At 46.0% G+C, this 18247-nt stretch overlaps 1 protein-coding gene across 4 annotated transcripts in view; it reads right to left on the reverse strand.

Annotated features, from left to right (window-relative positions):
- The window catches only part of PCDH15 (protocadherin related 15), a 638687-nt gene that overhangs the window by 78688 nt on the left and 541752 nt on the right, over positions 1–18247 (reverse strand). For all 4 annotated transcript variants that reach the window (XM_058421490.1, XM_040070932.2, XM_058421489.1 and 1 more), the window contains 3 exons: positions 16332–16637; positions 15150–15374; positions 6311–6427 (listed from right to left, as the gene is read on the reverse strand). In XM_058421490.1, coding sequence (XP_058277473.1) covers positions 6311–6427; positions 15150–15374; positions 16332–16637 — 648 coding nt within the window. The remainder of the gene's footprint in view (positions 1–6310; positions 6428–15149; positions 15375–16331; positions 16638–18247) is intronic.

The following is an 18247-nucleotide window of genomic DNA, read 5'->3' on the forward strand; positions in this document are numbered from 1 at the left end:
GAAGGGATGGAGGGACAGGACATAGGGAATGGCTTCAGACTGGCAGAGGGCAGGGCCAAATGGTTTATTGGGCAGGAATTGTTCCCTGGCAAGGTGGGCAGGCCCTGGCACAGGGTGCCCAGAGCAGCTGTGGCTGCCCCTGGATCCCTGGCAATGTCCAAGGCCAGGTTGGACACTGGGGCTTGGAGCAGCCTGGGACAGTGGAAGGTGTCCCTGAAATGGCACAGGGGGTGACACTGGATGGACTTTAAGGTCTCTCCCAACCCAAACCACTATGGGATTCAAACTGGTAACAGATGCAAAACCCTAGAATTCCTTGGCCAGGAAAGAATGGGGGAAAATGGATTTCACTTTTACTGGAATTCGACAGGGGGAGATCCCAGGCGTGCCTGGATTTCACTCCTAAGGACCAGTATGGAATGGCAGCATCATGAACACAGGGTTATTTCCCAGGTCTCTCTCTGTATATTATCTCCATATACAGATTTCAACTCAAATCTGAGCCATTTGTATAATAAGGAGTTCAATAAGGAAAGTTTTGTAAAGCTAGTTCCAGGAAAAAAATCAGAAAGTGGGGCTAACCCCCCCCAAATTTATAGGTTTTTGTAGCTTACTCAAAGCAACCACAGAAGATGGGACAGCCCAGAGCAGGTGGATGAGTGTGGTGGGTCTTACACCAGCTCAGGGTCGTGAATGGTGCACTCCTGTAAATTCACTCTGATTTCATCCATATAAACCCTAAAATTTGAAGGATTTTGCTCTTTAGTAGGTAACTCAACAAGAGGGCCTGAACTTCTTAATTGCTAAAGCTGGAAATTCTGAATTTTTAATTCTCACAAGCTGAACACAAAAAAACCCCATCAACTTTTAAAAAGCCTTGAGATAAAATTACTTGAAGAACTGGAATTTGTAGCCTGTGTCCTATATGATAATCTTCGGCAGCCAGTGAAATTCTACAAGAAGAGCTTTTAAAAGCTGTAGGGCTGGCCCACCTGAAAATGGTTTTACCTCTAATTAAGATGCAGTGAAATCCTTAATTAAATATCTCATAGCCTCTTACTTTTAGTGAGTGCATGAAGACAATAAGGACAATCACTCCCAATTTGACAAGAGGGCTCCACTGAAGGAAAGCCTCAGGAGGCGTTAGGAGAATGGATAAAGCATTAAATGGGATGTTCTGGAGCTCTGGAAGCTGGCTGCTCATTAAAATTAGTGTTCTGCATCTGTTTCTATTAACATTTTCAATCCAAAAAAAAAGGGAGTATATGAGGGGAATTGCCCATGGCAGAAATATCCCAGCTTTTACAGTGATAACCCACATCAAAAAGTGGATGTACAGGAAAAACAAACACTGCTTTTTATGTCAGTCCTGGGAATCACCTCTGATAAATAAACGGAGCATTTATCAAACAGCTCCTGGCGCTCTCCTGCCCACATTTTTGCTGGATTAAGAGTTTTGAGATCACTCAGAACCATTTTTTCATCTCTCATTACCAGGCCACTTCAGTGGGGCATAAAATGTTCACCAGGAAGAAAACTCTCCTTGTCTCCAAGGGATTTATCCAACACTAATCCAGGCTGATGATTTCTTCAGCTACAAAGGATGATCTAAATGCCCAGAAAAGAGGTGGCTGGCAGTAGGTGCTGGCTGGGAGACTGGAGACTGTGCCAACAACATCCAGAAGTGATGGCAGGTGACTGAGCCAGGTACTGGCTTTGTCCAGGCTTTGGAATCTTTCCCTGAAAACTCTGGGAAATATCAAAGAGGAGCCAAATCGGAACACATTTGTGTTAATTAAAGCAAAGCAGGGCTTGAAAGGAAATATTTTTATAGAGGTGCTTCTCCCCCTTCACTCTGCTCAGGTGAGACCCCACCTGGAATTCAGTGCACTGTTCTGATGCCCTCAGCATAAGAAGGTCATGGAAATGTTGGAGAGAGTCCAGGGGAGGCACCAGGATGAGCAGAGGGATGGAGCAGCTCTGCTGGGAGGAAAGGCTGGGAGAGCTGGCATTGTTCAGCCTGGAGGGGAGAAGCTTTGGGGTGACCCAACTGTGGCCTCCCAGTGCCTGAAGGAGCTGACAAGAAACATGGAGACAGCTTATTTCCAAGGGATGGAGTGCCAGGACACAGGGAATGGCTTCCACTGCCAGAGGGCAGGGCTGGATGGGATGTTGGGCAGGAATTGTTCCCTGGGAGGGTGGGCAGGCCCTGGCACAGGGTGCCCAGAGCAGCTGTGGCTGCCCCTGGATCCCTGGCAGTGTCCAAGGCCAGGTTGGACTTTGGGGCTTGGAGCAGCCTGGGATAGTGACCTTGAAGATCATCTCATCTCAATCCCTCCCACAGGCAGGGACACCTCCCACAGTTCTCTCTGTCTTTGTTTTATTCCATTTCTGTTCCCAGTGTGGGCAGCCAGGCAAAGCCAGCTGGGAATCGTTCTGGGAGCACAAATCCAGCCAAGGCTGTTTGGGTGCTCCTGCTCACCTGGAATTCCAGGGCTGTTTTGGAGGCAGAGCTTCCCTGCACGGGGCTCACCAGTTGTCCTGGTCACAGTATCCAACAGCCTAAACTCACCCACTCCAAGGGACTGAAAAAACCCAATAAATGGAAAATCCCTTAAGCTGCAGCTGGACATCACCTCTGGAAAGGAAGCTCAAGCTGATGTGTGAGAGAGAACTCACAATTAAAGGGATTTTTCACATGGAAAAAATGCTCAGCTGCGTCAACAATTCCAGTTGCAACGTGTTTAAAATCGAGGATTTTTATTCTTATAAGGTTTAGAAAGAAAGAATTGAAGCTGTTCCCAAGCAGCCATGGCTCTACTTTATCCCCATCATTCCCTCCGGCCTGGTTTTGTTGCTTTTTGCTTAATATTTCCTGCTTCTACCTGGAATTAGGTAGAAGCTCCTCCGGGAAAGGAAGGGTGAGCAACTTTAAGATGCACCAAGTAATTTGAACAGTTATTTATGCATTTATATAAAATGTTACTACTTTAAAAAATGTAGATTGTCCCAAACTATCAAAGGACAAAATGCTGATTTACTAGATTTTGTGAAAACAAAATTTGCAGGCAAAGCTTCCCAGACTTCAATGACCAGAAGGGTGTTTCAGGTTTATAACACATGCAAAAGTAGCTATTAAAGCATAATTTACATTCTCAGTCACTGCAAATAAAAAGAGAATTAAAACTAGAAAAGAAAGGAGCAACTGGTAAGAATTTAAAGTGACATTTACTCAAAAGAGCCCTGAAAATCTTGCTGTGGCCTTTAGAGAAAAAGCTCTGGGTTTTATATTTTAATTGACATTTCACCAAGGACCTGAAGAGTAACTATCAGAGGTCTCTGATGCCTTCAGGCCAAGGGGCTTTGACCACTTTGAAGTCCACAGGTTAAAATAAAAAACATCACAAAGCATCTCTGAGGAAGTGCTTGACTCTGGCACAAATTATTTCTGTTTTAACCGCGCAACTCTTCGTAATAATCAGAAATCTGGGGGGTTTTTGCAGCACAACCCATCTTCCTATCAACAGTACATTCTAATGATGGCCTAAGGTTTTAGGCAACAGTTAAATTAAGAAAAATCCCACATTTTTCACCTTCAGATTTGTTCATATGGATACACATTCCTACGTGGAAGATACACTGAGTTGTAAATAACTCCGTGTGTGATGGTTTGATGGGAAGATATTTTAAAAATAAAACCAAGAGGCACTTTCATCTCCGTAGCCAATAAATGAAGTTCTGTTGGATTAATTTAATAGTAAAAGCTCACTTTTACCCCATTATGCTAAAAATTCCTAAATATTTTGGAAATACTCATAGAAAATGATGTCCCAGGTGTCTTTCACCCTCCGGTGTTCCATCTAAATTAATACTTGTTTGTTGAAATGGAGAGCCCACCTCCACTGACATCATTCCCACCTCCTCCACCTTTCCCCAAACCTGCTCTTCTGCTCCTGGAAAAATTCAAAATTGCCTTATCTGCAGAGGAATCCCACACAGGTGCTGGGTCTTTCCAGCTGGATCCTCACAGCATCCATATTAATTTAACAACGTGGGGATTTGCTGGAAACAATGCTCGTCTCTGAGGAGCTGATTAGGTCTGAAAAGCTTTTATTGCAGATGATGGAAAAATCTGGCTGGGCTTCTATTCTGGATATGGGAATTACCTACATTAGTGGCAAAATAACAATGGGAAAAGTTAAGCTTGGAGACTTCAATTTAGTTGGGCTCTTATAAACAGGCATAATTTAAAGCTACAATTATTTTTTTTTTAATAGACACATATTTCTTTCCCTGAACTGATAAAATAAATGTATTAGTACCCTGGAAATAAGATTCCAACAGGTTTAAAACCCCCAAACCACACAGGTAAAATACTGATGATAACTAGGAATATTCCATCCCTTAAGGCAAGTTTAGAGCAAGGTCCCCTTGCTGAGCAGAGAAAAGGTTGTACGCTTTTAAACCAAATTTCCAGTGAATTCATATCAAATACTTTGTGACACCATTTAATGTCAAAGCCAGCTTCAAAAAAATAGAGACTTTCCAGTAGCACAGGCTGGCTCAGGCAGAAAAAGAAACATAGCCATTTATGCCTGGTAGTTTTACTTTTAAAATAAAAAAGATGAGGAACAAAACTACCTGCTATTATTTTAAAATAAAATACCCCTTTCAAAACCTCCTTTAAAAGCTTTCCTCCATAGCTGGCTGACTTTTATGGCCCCTGCATTTATTAGACGCTTCAGGGTAACTTCATTTTTAAATCTTCATAAACATCAACAGGTGTTCATGTGATAGTGACAAAAATGTTACAAAATGTTCCGTCGGGTTTGGAGCTGTTAAATGAAAAATGAAATAACTTTGTTCTGGAAATGCTGATTGCACAGGACTAAGGATTATAAATGTACTTAATCAGAACTATTTTGTTTCCCCTCAGTGATCTCTTAGTCTTGAAAACTTAGACACAGCAATTACAAAATGGAGCTTTTATCAGAATGGGCAAAGGGAGCCCAAAATTCCTCATTGTAAGGCAACAACTTTTATTCAATGTTAAATAAAAGCTGCCCAAACCCCAATCACACCACATTTAGCTAAGCTGTACCTGATTTGTGTCCAAGCACTTCATCAGCTTTTAATGTGCATGGCACGTTCCCCGTGAACTCTTCCCCCCGAGGATTATTCTCCTTCTTATGCCAAACACCGGCAATTAAAAATTAAACCCGGCTGGCAGAACAGCTCTGGCTTTTCCTGTCCTCAGAGGATCATCTGGTCACTGATGTTCATCAGGGACTGATGACAAAAATTGACATCAAACTTCAGAACAGGCAACGAGTCAGGGGTGCGTGGCCAGTCCTGTCACTTGAGGGCTTCATCGGGAAGCAGCAGAAAAAAACAGGGACAAAAATAAACTTTATCCCCAAGCCAAATGCCCTGGGTTCAAATATTGCCCATGGAACGTGCAGCTGGTGACGTCTGCAGTCCCACTGATGCCTTAAGTTTGAGCTTTCATGTATTTCATGTTCTGTGCTGCCCAGGGGTGCAGCTCTGAGCTCACATTCAGGGTCACTCAGCTCTCTGCACACAGCAGGGACACAAAACAAATCCTTTTCCTGCTCAAGACCAAGAACAACTTTCAGCCCCAAAGCACAAACAACTGTGGCTGGAGGGAGGAACAAGAAGGATGGGACCCCACAACCTGAAGATGTCACTGGACAATTAAACCCCAATATGCAAATGGACCAAAACTTATAAAGATGTAAGACCTCGTGACCGCTCAGCCATTCTGTGACCATTCTTGGTCCACCCTGGGTGTAGCCCTGGTCAGGCTCTTGTCATGCCCAAGGTGGATCCTAAAGACCTTTCAGTAAATACCTACTTTATTCTCCAGCTCTGTCCAGTCTCTGTTCCAGGTCAGCCTGCCCAAGGCATCACCACATCAGTGTGGGATGGCTCAGCTGGCGAGTGCACGGTCACTGTGACATCAGCGACAACCTCCCAAAACTGCGGTTTCTTTCCTCTTGAACTGCTCCAAAGACAGGCACAGCTCCCCCTCCTGCCTATTCCTCTCATTCTCTGAAGCTGGATAAAGATCTTTCCTAAAGCCTCCCTGACAGACAGGAGCTGCCGCATTGATTTTCCAGCTCCAGGAGCTTTGGAAATGCAGCCTGAACAGCAAAGCCAGGCTGACATGAAACAAATGTAGGAGTCACTCCTCTGTGAAGCTCCGAGACGACGGGAGAGTGGGAGCACTTTGGAGGGTTCGAGTTTCCTCCCCTTGGGTGTGGAATAATTGACAGGAATGTTTTCTTACCGGGGGATCCTGATCCTCAGCTGAGACCGTGGTGATCACGGTGCCCTTGACTGCATCAGGAGCAACCATTCCCCTGTAGAGCTTCTGGCTGAACACCGGCGAGTAATCGTTCATATCCTGCAAAAACCAGAATCCAGAGTTTAGTCCTGGAGTTCCACCAAAATTCCAGCTGCATTCACAGATGTTATTGTTGAGCCTCTCCCTCCCTCCCTCCCTCCCTCCATAGGGATTGCCTTTCCCAGGCTCTCCCTATTCCATTACCCCTGTGCTAAATGAGGGGGGAAAGTGCTGAAGATTCACCAAAAAATGGATGTGGGACTGCAGCTGAAGGGAATTCTGCAGGAAAACACACCCCCACAAGAGAACAGAGCAGAGAATCCCACACCACCTGCTCCTGTGGCAGCAGGCTCGGCTCATTTTCCAAACAAAATGAGCTGCTCTGGCTTGATGTTGTTTCTTACCTCTAACATCCAATAAATTAAGGGGAAATAAAATGTCTTTTGTGAGACAAGAGGGCATTTGCACAAACTCTTGTGCCTGAGACAGGCAAGGACACATAAATATTTGTATACACCTACACATATCAAATATTTTGTAGGGTCATCCAGAGCTGCACATCTCTTTGTGTGGAGATTAAAAATAAAGTCAGGGTTTTTTTATTTTTCCTTTTATAAAACAAGATGTCTACCAAAACACTTTTTCCAATTACAGTTTATTCTTCTCTAGAAAGTCTTTAGGTTTGTGGTATATTCAAGTCAGACCAGTCTGTCACTCATTTAATGTTGTGTGTCATTAATTAGGAGATGTCACTTGGTCCAGTGGAAGATGTCCCTGCCCATGGCAGGTGTGGAAGGGGATGGGCTTTAATGTCCCTTCCAACACCAACCATTCCATGATTCTGTGGGAATCTGGAGGCAGAGATTTGAATCCAAGGAGTGCTTTTCCCAGAGCAGTGAAGGAGGAAGAAGAGGGGGTTTAACACCCAGGTATTAAATATTTGCATTTTTAACTTAGTGGGGCACAAGCATGAAAGGTCCCTTGGTGTCCCCATAAATCAAAAAACCAAGAATGACCCTGTGTACAGTGACATTCCCAAGGCTGTTTTACTGTCTGCACCACAGGGATTTTTCTCCTGCTCTAGCTGTGTTTGGCCTGTCCCCACCTGTCTGGGGGCACCTGGGTTAGTATCAGTGCATTACAGCAAGTGACTGGCTTAATGAGGTTTAAATTACATATCGATTTCCTCCTTAGCGCCCGCCCTCCCCTCCTGCTTTGTTTCTCCTCTTTGGCATTCCCAGATGACAGCCTCACTTCCCAACATTTTTGTTCAGCGCTTTCAATACTCCTTGCAGACAGGGCAGTGCTTGTTTCCCACCAATCTTTTTCCTAACTTCACAGCCCTGTGTAAGTCTTGAGAACGAGCTGTGTCCTGCTCAGAGAATAAGGAATGTGGTGGGGAAGCATCAAGAAATCCCTTCATAGCTCTTAACTTGCTTTTGAAGGTGCAAATGTGGATTCTCCAGAGCACCAACATTAAACCATTTCTCCCAAACTGTGCTTTCTTGGTGCTTCATCCTTGATCTTTGTGCAGGGGAGGGGTGCCAGGATCCTGCAGTGCTTTTGTGCTGCCCCAGGGGAGCAAGGAGGAACAAAACCAACAAAAAGTGGTAGACAAAGGGTATCTATGGTAGGGAGACAGCTTTGAGGGTGTTATGTTTTGACTTTCGCTCTGTTTTGTAAATAAATCTGTATAAAAATAGAATAAATCTGCAGCCAGATAAGCAGTGACACAAAGGCTGGTTTGCAGTGACCTGTAAATACGTGGCTGTTATTACGTTACTGTCAAAATGGGCAGCTCAGGTATTTGAATGTGAGAACTATGGAGAATCCATTACCCAGATTTCCCATTTCCATATTCTGGAGCATGTCTGATCGTTAATAGGAGCCTGGGTTTGAGCTACTGGCAGCCTGGATTTATGTGGCTGGGGAAGGTTTTAAGATGCTGCAGTTTGGCTGCGCTTGTGGGATTATGCCTCAGATTTAAAAAGTGATTTCATGACTTCTCACAACCACTCTGGAGGAGGTTTACTGCCCCATTCCTGAACCTGTGCTTGGGGACTGGACTCATGTGCTGCAAACACTTCTGTGCAAGGGCTAGAGGTGTTTGAAGAAGCCAACAGACATAATCTTCAATTATTTACCTGTTTACCAGCAAAACACGTCAGGGGCCTTGGTCTCTGCTCAGAACAAAGCCCAGGACTTGCTCCAAATATTTGCTGTCCAAAGTCTCTCTGTGTTGAAAACCTGAAAACTCCATCCCTGCATCTGTCCAGCATTAAATTCTCTTTGATAGCAATGATTGGATTGAGCACCTTGGAGAGAGATAATTTACAAGGGATGGAGGGACAGGACACAGGGAATGGCTTCCCACTGCCAGAGGGCAGGGCTGGATGGGATATTGGGCAGGAATTGTTCCCTGGGAGGGTGGGCAGGCCCTGGCACAGGGTGCCCAGAGCAGCTGTGGCTGCCCCTGGATCCCTGGAAGTGTCCAAGACCAGGCTGGACTTTGGGGCTTGGAGCAGGCTGGGACAGTGGAAGGTGTCCCTGCCCATGGCAGGGGTGGCACTGGATGGGCTTTGAGATCCCTTCCCACCCAAACCATTCCATGACTCTGGGATCCTGGGACCATGGGGGCACAGGTTTTGGGGCTGGAAAGGAGCAGATGGAGCCCATGACCTCTTGGGTTGTTCCCAGAACATATAATGGGCTTTTTTCTCTGCTCCAACAAAAACAAAACGAGCTCCAGGCTGTATTCCATTCTCAGGGTGCTGCTTTGTGCCCAGTAATCTGTAGTTTCTTTCTGTGACTCTACTCATACCAAGGTTTCTACTCAACTCTGTCTAAGTGGAAATCAATATTCCCTTGCTATGAAACCCTCTGAGCTAACAAATGCATATCAGGCCTTTACAGCCCCTTTGCAGTCTGCTGCCTTTTATGACAAAGGCAATAAATAGGAAAAAAAAAAAGTATTTTTAGAGCCATCTCCTCTTCCACTCATGTTGAATGTCCAGTCCCACAAAGGAAAGAGTGAAGAGGTTTCCTCCAGAGCACAGTATGGAAATTCCTCAAACTTCCCACTCTTCCCACAACTCCAGTTCTGGCTCTGCAATTTTCTGCTGTCGTTTTGTTTTGACCATCTGCCACTTCAGTCAATGCTGCCTCCAAGTGTTTAATCGTTCCCTGCTGTCTGGGGACTTGCAGGGGCGCATTTAACGTTCCTATAATTATGAAAGTCCTTTCTAGAGAAAGCAAAGGGGTGGTTTGGTATCACTGTACTCGACAATTCCTATTCCTCTGGTAAAACCTTTAACTACAGAAAGTTCTCACTCAACCCCTGATTCCCAAAACCAAAATCCAAGATATTTTATTGTTACAAAACCAGAATGGAAACTCCATAAGGCTACAAGATATCATGGCCCCAAGGACATTCACAGCCATGAAAAACCTAGAGGAGCCTCCCCAGACCACACCACCTGCTCTGGGCCCAGAATCCCACCTTAGCCCTGCCCCAGGGATGCCAAAGGATTCGATATGCATTTTATACATGACAGTCTTAAAAATACATTTTAGAGTTCTTCAGAAATAATGTTCCTGGGTGTGAAGTGACAGAGACAGAGTGGAAACAACTGAAAATATGGGCGGTGACTTCAGAAAACAATTTGCTCAGAGCAGAGTTTATTTTTCTGCATGAAAATCAAAGTGTTATTCAACTCTAATTCTTTTATGGGAAGATTATCTTTGCCCCTTCCCTTAAAGGAATGTCTCCAATGCCACGATGCCCTGGCACAGGGTGCCCAGAGCAGCTGTGGCTGCCCCTGGATCCCTGGCAGTGTCCAAGCCCAGGTTGGACTTTGGGGCTTGGAGCAGCCTGGGACAGTGGAAGGTGTCTCTGCCCATGGCAGGGAGTGGAACTAGATGAGTTTTAAGGTCCTTTCCAATCCCAGCCACTCTGGGATTCCATGAAATACCAGATTTCACCAGACACTGGAGTATCCAAGCCCCCTCCCATCCTTATGTAGTCTCTTGGTCTCTCATAATGAACACACCTTAACAACACCAAGTTCAAACCCTCGTGATGGTGCTGATGTGGCCAAAGTGGCACCTTGAATTTTGTCTGTGAGTGGGTGCAGAGCTGCTTTACACAGGGCTTTGTCTAAAGCTGCACAGAACAGGGCCTGGCCCACACGGCACAACTGCATCTCTTTCCCATTTAGTGCTCAGCAGCCCCTAAAGTAGCTCATCCTATAAATTAAGGGATAATATTCATGATGGAATACATGAGGCAATAAATGACTGGCAGATGATTGAACTGATCACTTAAGACATAAGGAAAGAAATAAATCTGTTTACCAGCCCTGTAGCCCAACCCCAGGCCTGTTATTCCATTAGTGTCACCAGAAATGAGAAATATTTTGGAGGCAATCCAGGTGGTTTTTTTTTTTAAATCTTCCTGTAAGTTTTGTGATGCTGCTCTGTTCTTTAAATGGGAAAATATGTACATTGTGTGGCTTCTCCTGCAGCCCCCAGGGTCCTATTGGCCTCCTTGGCCCCAGGACACTCTGCTGCCCCAGGGACAGCTCGGTGTCCCCCAGGACCCCCAGGACACTCTGCTGCCCCAGGGACAGCTCGGTGTCCCCCAGGACCCCCAGGACACTCTGCTGCCCCAGGGACAGCTCGGTGTCCCCCAGGATCCCCAGGACACTCTGCTGCCCCAGGGACAGCTCGGTGTCCCCCAGGACCCCCAGGACACTCTGCTGCCCCAGGGACAGCTCAGTGTTCCCCAGGTGCTTCCTCACAGAGCTGCTCCAGCAGGGATTCCCAGTGCTGGTGCCTGGGGTTGTTCCTCCCCAACCATTAATGAAGAATTCAAACAATCCTATGCCCATTATTGAGCCTTGGGGCACCCCAGTGACAGCCACCAAGCACAGCCTGTGCCACTGATCACCCTTGTGATCAGCCAGTTCTCAATCACCTCTCTACCCCCTCCCCCTCATTTTTTTGACATGTTAGAACTGAAACTCTCTGTTTTTATTTATTCTTGTTGCTGTCTCACTTTGAATCCTTCACCTGAGACAATGGCTTCGTTACACTACACAATGTCCTTGAAAAACTCCAAAGCAAATCATTCCCTAACCCAGAAGGAGGAGAAAAGCGCTTCTACAAACAAGAAAGAGGCAAAATAATATAAAAATAGTGCTGGTAATAAGAAGAGGAGGACACAGCATAAAATATGCAGAGGACTTACAGGCCTCATGACACAGAAATTCCCTATATTTGCGTTTAGGAATGCATTACTCACTTAAGAGCAGCTGTTTCTGTTAACAAACCCTATTACAACAGTAGTTGCTTCCAAATGCTAAATCCTAATAATTTGAACTGCAGGGATTTTGCTTTTTCCAGTATTGGGAATCATCTGGATTGTGAGGGTACAACAAGAAGCAAAACAAACTCGGCTCTCCCAGACACCCTGGGGCTCCTTGCAGCTCCAGGGGAAAAGTTAAGAAAGCAGTCAAAGGAATCTGAGACCAGGGAAAAGAGAAAAATCTTGGTCTGTCTGAGGTGGTGGGAAGAAATCATTGCCACTTAGACTATTCCTCCTTGGAAATACTTGAATGGATGCAAAAATTGTTCTATGACTCCCTGAGAGAGGTTGGAGTCAGGTGAGGATTGGGTTGTTCTCCCAGGGAGCAATGACAGGACAGAAGGAAACCATTTCAAGCTGTGCCAGAGGACTTCGAGGTTGGGTATTAGGAAAGATTTCTTCACCCAAAGGGTGGCCAGATATTGGAAGGGGCAGAGGTGGGGTTACAATCCCTGGAAGTGCTCAGAAGACGTGTGGATGTGGCACCTGGGGACACAGTTTAGTGGTGCGGGGTTAATGGCTTCACTCAACGATCTCAGAGGTCATTCCCAACTACATGGTTCTATGAATTCATTGATTTACCGTTGGCTTTCTCTGCCAAAGGGGTCCTAGGACATCCTTACAATGCAAGGAGCCTTTTGGCTGCAGCAGAGGCCAGTAACTTGTTCCATCCCGACATGAGGGTACAGATGAAGTTATTCCTCCTGCAGTGAAAGCCCTGCTCTCCAATCTGTGCCTCGACCTAGCTGAGGGCAGGTTAATACGAACTATTTGTAACTTGTCATGCCAAGGGCTGGGAGCGCAGAGAACAGCCCAGCGTGCCTCCCCCTCCTGCAGCCACAGGGAGCGGGCGGCTCTGGGTGCGCTCATTCCGCTGGATAGCGCACAAATGATGGACGACACCGTCAGACATCCATAGCTGCTTAACAGAACTCCATTACCCAGGAAAAATTACAGCGCTTGCAGTGAAGAGCTGGGCTGGGAGGAATGACAAATGCGAGCGGAGCGGCGGGAGCCCTGGAGGGCTGGGGACCTCGGTAATAACACAAATAAAGTTCTGAGGGTTGCAGGGGCTGGATCTGTGATGGTGACGTGAGCTTGGCCCCAGCACTGCTCCGCTTCCCTCTAGTTCAGTTTTGTCTTATGCTGGGGACTGCGGGGCATCTGCACTTGGTTTAGTTCCTGTTTGGGCTCTCAAACCCTGTAGTAAAGTAATTACTCAAAGCCCAGCTTCTAAATAAAGGGAAAGCTCAGGAGCTACGCAGAGGAAACACATCCAGTCCCTGCAGCAGGAGCAGAAGATGCTGAGTAGGAGGGAAAGGGTCGCCTGTTCTTGTTCTCACTTGGTTTCAAGACTCTGCACCCTGCTCCTGCTGCTCTGACTCTTGGATCAGCCTTCCGAGGTGTCCTGAGGATCCTTCCCACCTCAAACAGAGACAGCACAGGGTTCTGCCTTCACCCTCCGCCTTCTCCCCCCAACCCTGTGAATTTTCTACTGCAAAGTTCATCTTTAAGCTCAAATTAAACCATCCAGACACCTCTTGTGACCAATGTTCAAAATATCTGCCACCTGACATAAAACCCCCTAATGACATCTGCCCAACACATTGAGATATTAAATCTGGTTTTTCTGCAAGTCCTCTTCTGTTCGCTCAAGTGCCACTCGAAATTCCCCTGCCCTACCTCTCACTCCAGGCTGGAACCTAAGCACCATCTTCATCTCAGCACTTAAATAGTATTTGATTATGTCCCCTGATCTGCTGCAGAACTCAGCCTGTCACTGAGTATGAAAACACTCACCTTAAACTGGAAATTTATTTTCTTTCTCAAGAAATCCCTGCTCATCCTCCCTCCCAGGCCCTGTTCTGCCCCCAGCCAAATACCTTTTTACTCCAAAATTGCTACTTCTGGCTCCAGCCTGGTATTCCTGCCTCTCCAAGGCATCATCATGCTCCCACTTTGTTGCTCATGTGTGGGAAGAGTTTCCAGGAGAGCAAGAACTGATTTTTTGATCCTATTAATCCCCTCCTTAAACTCCCTCTTCCACAGCACCTCCTTTGAGAGTGCAGAAGCTGCTGGTACACTGAGGGCACTGAGCTGAACTGTAATTTTCCCTGACATTAATTAATACATCAACCACACAATCTAACAGACAACAGCTTTTCTCTGAACACAATCCTACCTGAAAACCTTTTAAAAAAACCCAACAAACCCACCCAAACTACTCTTTCAAAAATTCAGTGTGCTGGGAAAAGGTTCATTTTAGGAAAAAGCCCGAGGTTTGAGCTACTTGCTGTGTAAAAGTCCAACAGAAGCAGCTCGGGGAATGATGGAAAAGCTTCTTCCTGTGAATGACGTGGAATGTGTTGGGGAAAAGCACAGATCAGTCGGGAACAGGTGACCTGCACCTCACACTGAGACATTTTGCAGACAGGGCAGCATCATTGAAGCCTTCTGGCATTGTCACCAGAGCTCATGATGGGAGACATTTACTGTCCTAAAAGAACTGTGAGCTCAGTAGAGACCGATGAACTCAAAACCCCGTGGCAATTCAAACACCTGCAGATACAGAACAGGCTGAACCCCAGACTGCCAAATACTTTCCACAGACAGATTTAAACTGAGCTGTGCTTTTGCTCCTGATACAATTTTTGCTCCTTTGCTAAAATCTGAGCAATTGAAGTCTCTTCTCTCCCATGGTTCACTAAACTCAAGCACCTACTCAAAAGGACAGAATGACTGACAGAGCTGCACCTTTGGGAATGCCAGGGGTAGGATTAAGGCATCTGAGCTCTCCCCTCCTCTTGGACACAGGGAAATGAAGATGGGGAATTGCTGCTGTCCCAGCTACAAACACTTTTCATTTGTGGATCATTCCCAAACAGACACCAGCTCCCCCCATATTCCTGGGGGGGCTCCTGAAACTCTGAGGCGAGGCTGTAACTCACTGCAGTTCATGGTGCAGAGAGTAAATCACGCTGTTCCCCTGCAGAGATGGATTTTCCAGCAGCAGAATCTGGGGTTCAGGATGTGCTGTGCCCCACCAGCACTCAATACACCCCAGTGGGTCTTAAAATTACAATTTGTGGGCTGAAAAGTGATGGTGCTACTTTTGCAAACAATTCCATGAGGGGTTTGTTTCAGCCTTTTAGGAATTCTAAAGGACAAAATGTTTGTATTCGTGTCAGGTGTTCTCTGATTTCGTAAATCCAGGATTTAACTACCTGATTGCACACGGGAAAACAATTACAGCTGTTATATAGTATGTGTTTAACTGAACAAACTGCTGGCAGAAAAAGGCTCAAACAAGTGAGACGCAGGAGAGCAGAGAGTCCTGGTGTTTCCTAACTGCATGGTGACGGAATATTCTGGCAGGACTGGGACAGGATGCTGTTGGCTGAGGAGTGACCCCTTTACCTTGACTCTGACGGTGACAGTGGCCAGCCCAGGGGGCATTGTGCCCTTGCTGTCGAAAGCTTCCACGAGGAAGGTGAAGGTTGCTTCTGCGTCAGAGAAGGATTCATAATCCAAGGATTTCCTGAGCGACAGCTCTCCCGTGTGCTTGTTCAGCGCAAAATACTGCCGGGCTTCCTCCGTGCGGATCCGATAGTTCACATCAGCACCCAGGTCCACATCCTTGGCCTGCAGGGAACAGAGGGACATCAAACAAAATCCATTCTCACAAAATAGCCCTCTGAGATTTAAAGGGCAAACTGTTGTAAACATCTTGAATTTAGTTGTGTTGGAATAATTGTAATCAACGTAGACAGACAAGAGAAGTGAAATGCACTGAAGGTTCAAGCCATAGGAAAGGAGCACAGTGTTCTGGGAAAATGGCAGGGGAAACTGAATCTGGTTTTAGTTCTCCTCCCTGGGCACCTGCTATTGGCCACTGCCAGGATCGCAGAATCCCAGAACAGTTTGGGTTGGAAGAGACCTTAAAGCCCATCCCATTCCACCCCTGCCATGTCAGGGACACCTTCCACTGTCCCAGGCTGCTCCAAGCCCCAATGTCCAGCCTGGCCTTGGACACTGCCAGGGATCCAGGGGCAGCCACAGCTGCTCTGGGCACCCTGTGCCAGGGCCTGCCCACCCTGCCAGGGAACAATTCCTTTCTAACATCTGATTTGTATCTCTCCTCTTTTAGCTTAAAACTCTTCCCCTTGGCCTATCGCTGTCTGTCTGTGTAGACAGTGGCAGTGTAGGTTTTGTTGTTTCATTGCTCATTTTTATTAACTGCTATTATTTCCTAAATAACCTTATCTTTAAAGGCTTTTTTTTTTTTTTTTTTTTGGTACCTGGCTAAAAGCCAAGCATTTTTCAGAATCATAAAATCCCAGAAGGGTTTGGGTTGAAAGGGACATGAAAGCCCAACCACTGCCACCCCCTGCCATGGGCAGGGACACCTTCCACTATCTGAGGCTGCTCCAAGCCCCGTCCAGCCCGGCCTTGGACACTTCCAGGGATCCAGGGACAGCCACAGCTTCTCTGGGCAAAAAACTTGCCCCCAGTTATTGCAGTCTCACTGCCAAGTTAAGTAAGAACCCTGAACACTGCAGAACAAACACACACCGCTTTCACCCACCAACGCTTCCTTACCTCCAGCTGCAGGAAGACAGTTCCTGGCGGGAGATTTTCTGGCACACACACAGTGTAGGAGGCGTTGGTGAACACGGGGCTGTTGTCATCAATATCCAGCACCTTGATGGCCAGGGTGAGCGTGGAGCGCCGGGGGTCCGCGGCTCCGTCTGTCGCCTCCACGATGAGCTCGTAGTAATCCCTCACTTCCCTGTTCAGTTTCACTGCCGTGTAAATGCTGCCGTTGGAGGTGATCCGGAAAAGGCTGTTGAAGTTTGCCAGGCTGTAATGGACTTGCCCATTAACCCCAGCATCCGCATCTGTAGCCTGAAGAGACAGCAGGGAAACAATGGATTAATGCACAAATTGCAAACCTCCGAGGGAGGCGCCCACAGGAGAGAAGCCGGGTGAGGAAGGGAAGGAATCTGCCAAACCTGTGGTGTCCAGGAGGGCTTGTTTGGGGCAGCCTGCCTCTCTCTGAGCTTTGACTGAAGATAAAACATCCCCCAGAAATAAATGGCTCCATTCCCAGTGACAGAAGCCAGGCTAAGTGGATCCCAGCTGGATTTCTTCAGGAGAAAAAGCACATTTAGCTGCTCAGCCTCAGAAACTTTTGACAGGACAAGACAGCGTAATCTCAAGTTGTGTCAGGGGAGGGTCAGGCTGGAAATCAGGAGGAATTTCTCCTTGGAAAGGGTGGTCAGCCTTGGCAGGGGCTGCCCAGTGAGGCTGGGAGTCTCCATCCCTGGAGGTGGCACTCAGTGCTCTGGGCTGGGATCAGGCACAGGCTGGACTCAACCCTGTAAGTTTTTGCAACCTACATGATTCTGGGATTCTATCCTATGATTCTCTGAACTTCAACAGAAGATGAATTTGATGCTTGTGAAGCCAAGCCCTCAGATAATTCTAATGCTGAAGGATCTTCAGGATTGGGTGATCTCTGAGAGGAATTTTTATTTAACACTGATAAAGTGTTTCATTGCTGCCCAAATCCTTATGGAAGATGAATATAGATGAAGGATGGATACAGACAGACAGAAGGGACACATCAATTAGAAAGTTTCTTACCACTTAACACATTTTTCACACTCAGTGATATTTTCATTGCTGCTCTCTGAAGAACTATTCAAATTTCTGTTTTGTTCATCAAACCCAAACATTTTCACATTTCATCCTTATTCTTCTGTGCTCAGAACAGGCTGATGATTGCCACAGAAAACCATCTCTGTTTCTCTGGTGGGGATCTTTGTTCTCACACACTGAACCAAGCCTCAGATTTCAGTGTCAGCCAAATAATTCTTGTTATCACATAATTATAGGGATGGACAAAATTAATAGGTTTTCATAGAGCTCTCAGGTTGAAATGCTGACCTGTTATTTTGCCTCCTTTTAATTAAATTAGGGCATGATGAACAGGGTTATGTAAATTAAACAAAGGGCACACCGTGAGCAAGGTATTCTCATTTATTTGCCTTTATGAATGACATCTGTGAAGATCATAAGAGATTTGCATGTTTTGTTTTCAGAACAGTTGCTAGGAATGCTTAATTCTGGTGACGGTGTTCATTGTAAGGCTTGGTAATGAAACCATTTATCTTGCTAGAAATCAATTAAAAGTTAATTAAAATTGCTAATAAGGAAAAAATCACAGTGTTTCTTCCCTGCATTACACCCATGTGCTAAGGAGAGTTTGCTACAACTTCATTCTGACTGGTCCACAGGTATAAAGCATCCTTATAATCCACATCTGTCAGCTGGATTTGCTTAATTTCCAATCAATTCAATACGCCCTGTAGAAATAACAGATCTGAACAAAAAAAAACCAAAAACAACCAAACAACCAAAAAGCCCCATAGGAATCTCCAAGAGTAATCTGAAATATGCCTACAACTGGAAACCATGACAAAAAATTCTCATGAGAAAACAGATTCGTATCA

This window comes from Hirundo rustica, chromosome 8 (genome assembly GCF_015227805.2).
Source record: "Hirundo rustica isolate bHirRus1 chromosome 8, bHirRus1.pri.v3, whole genome shotgun sequence".
Taxonomy (NCBI): Eukaryota; Metazoa; Chordata; class Aves; order Passeriformes; family Hirundinidae; genus Hirundo; species Hirundo rustica.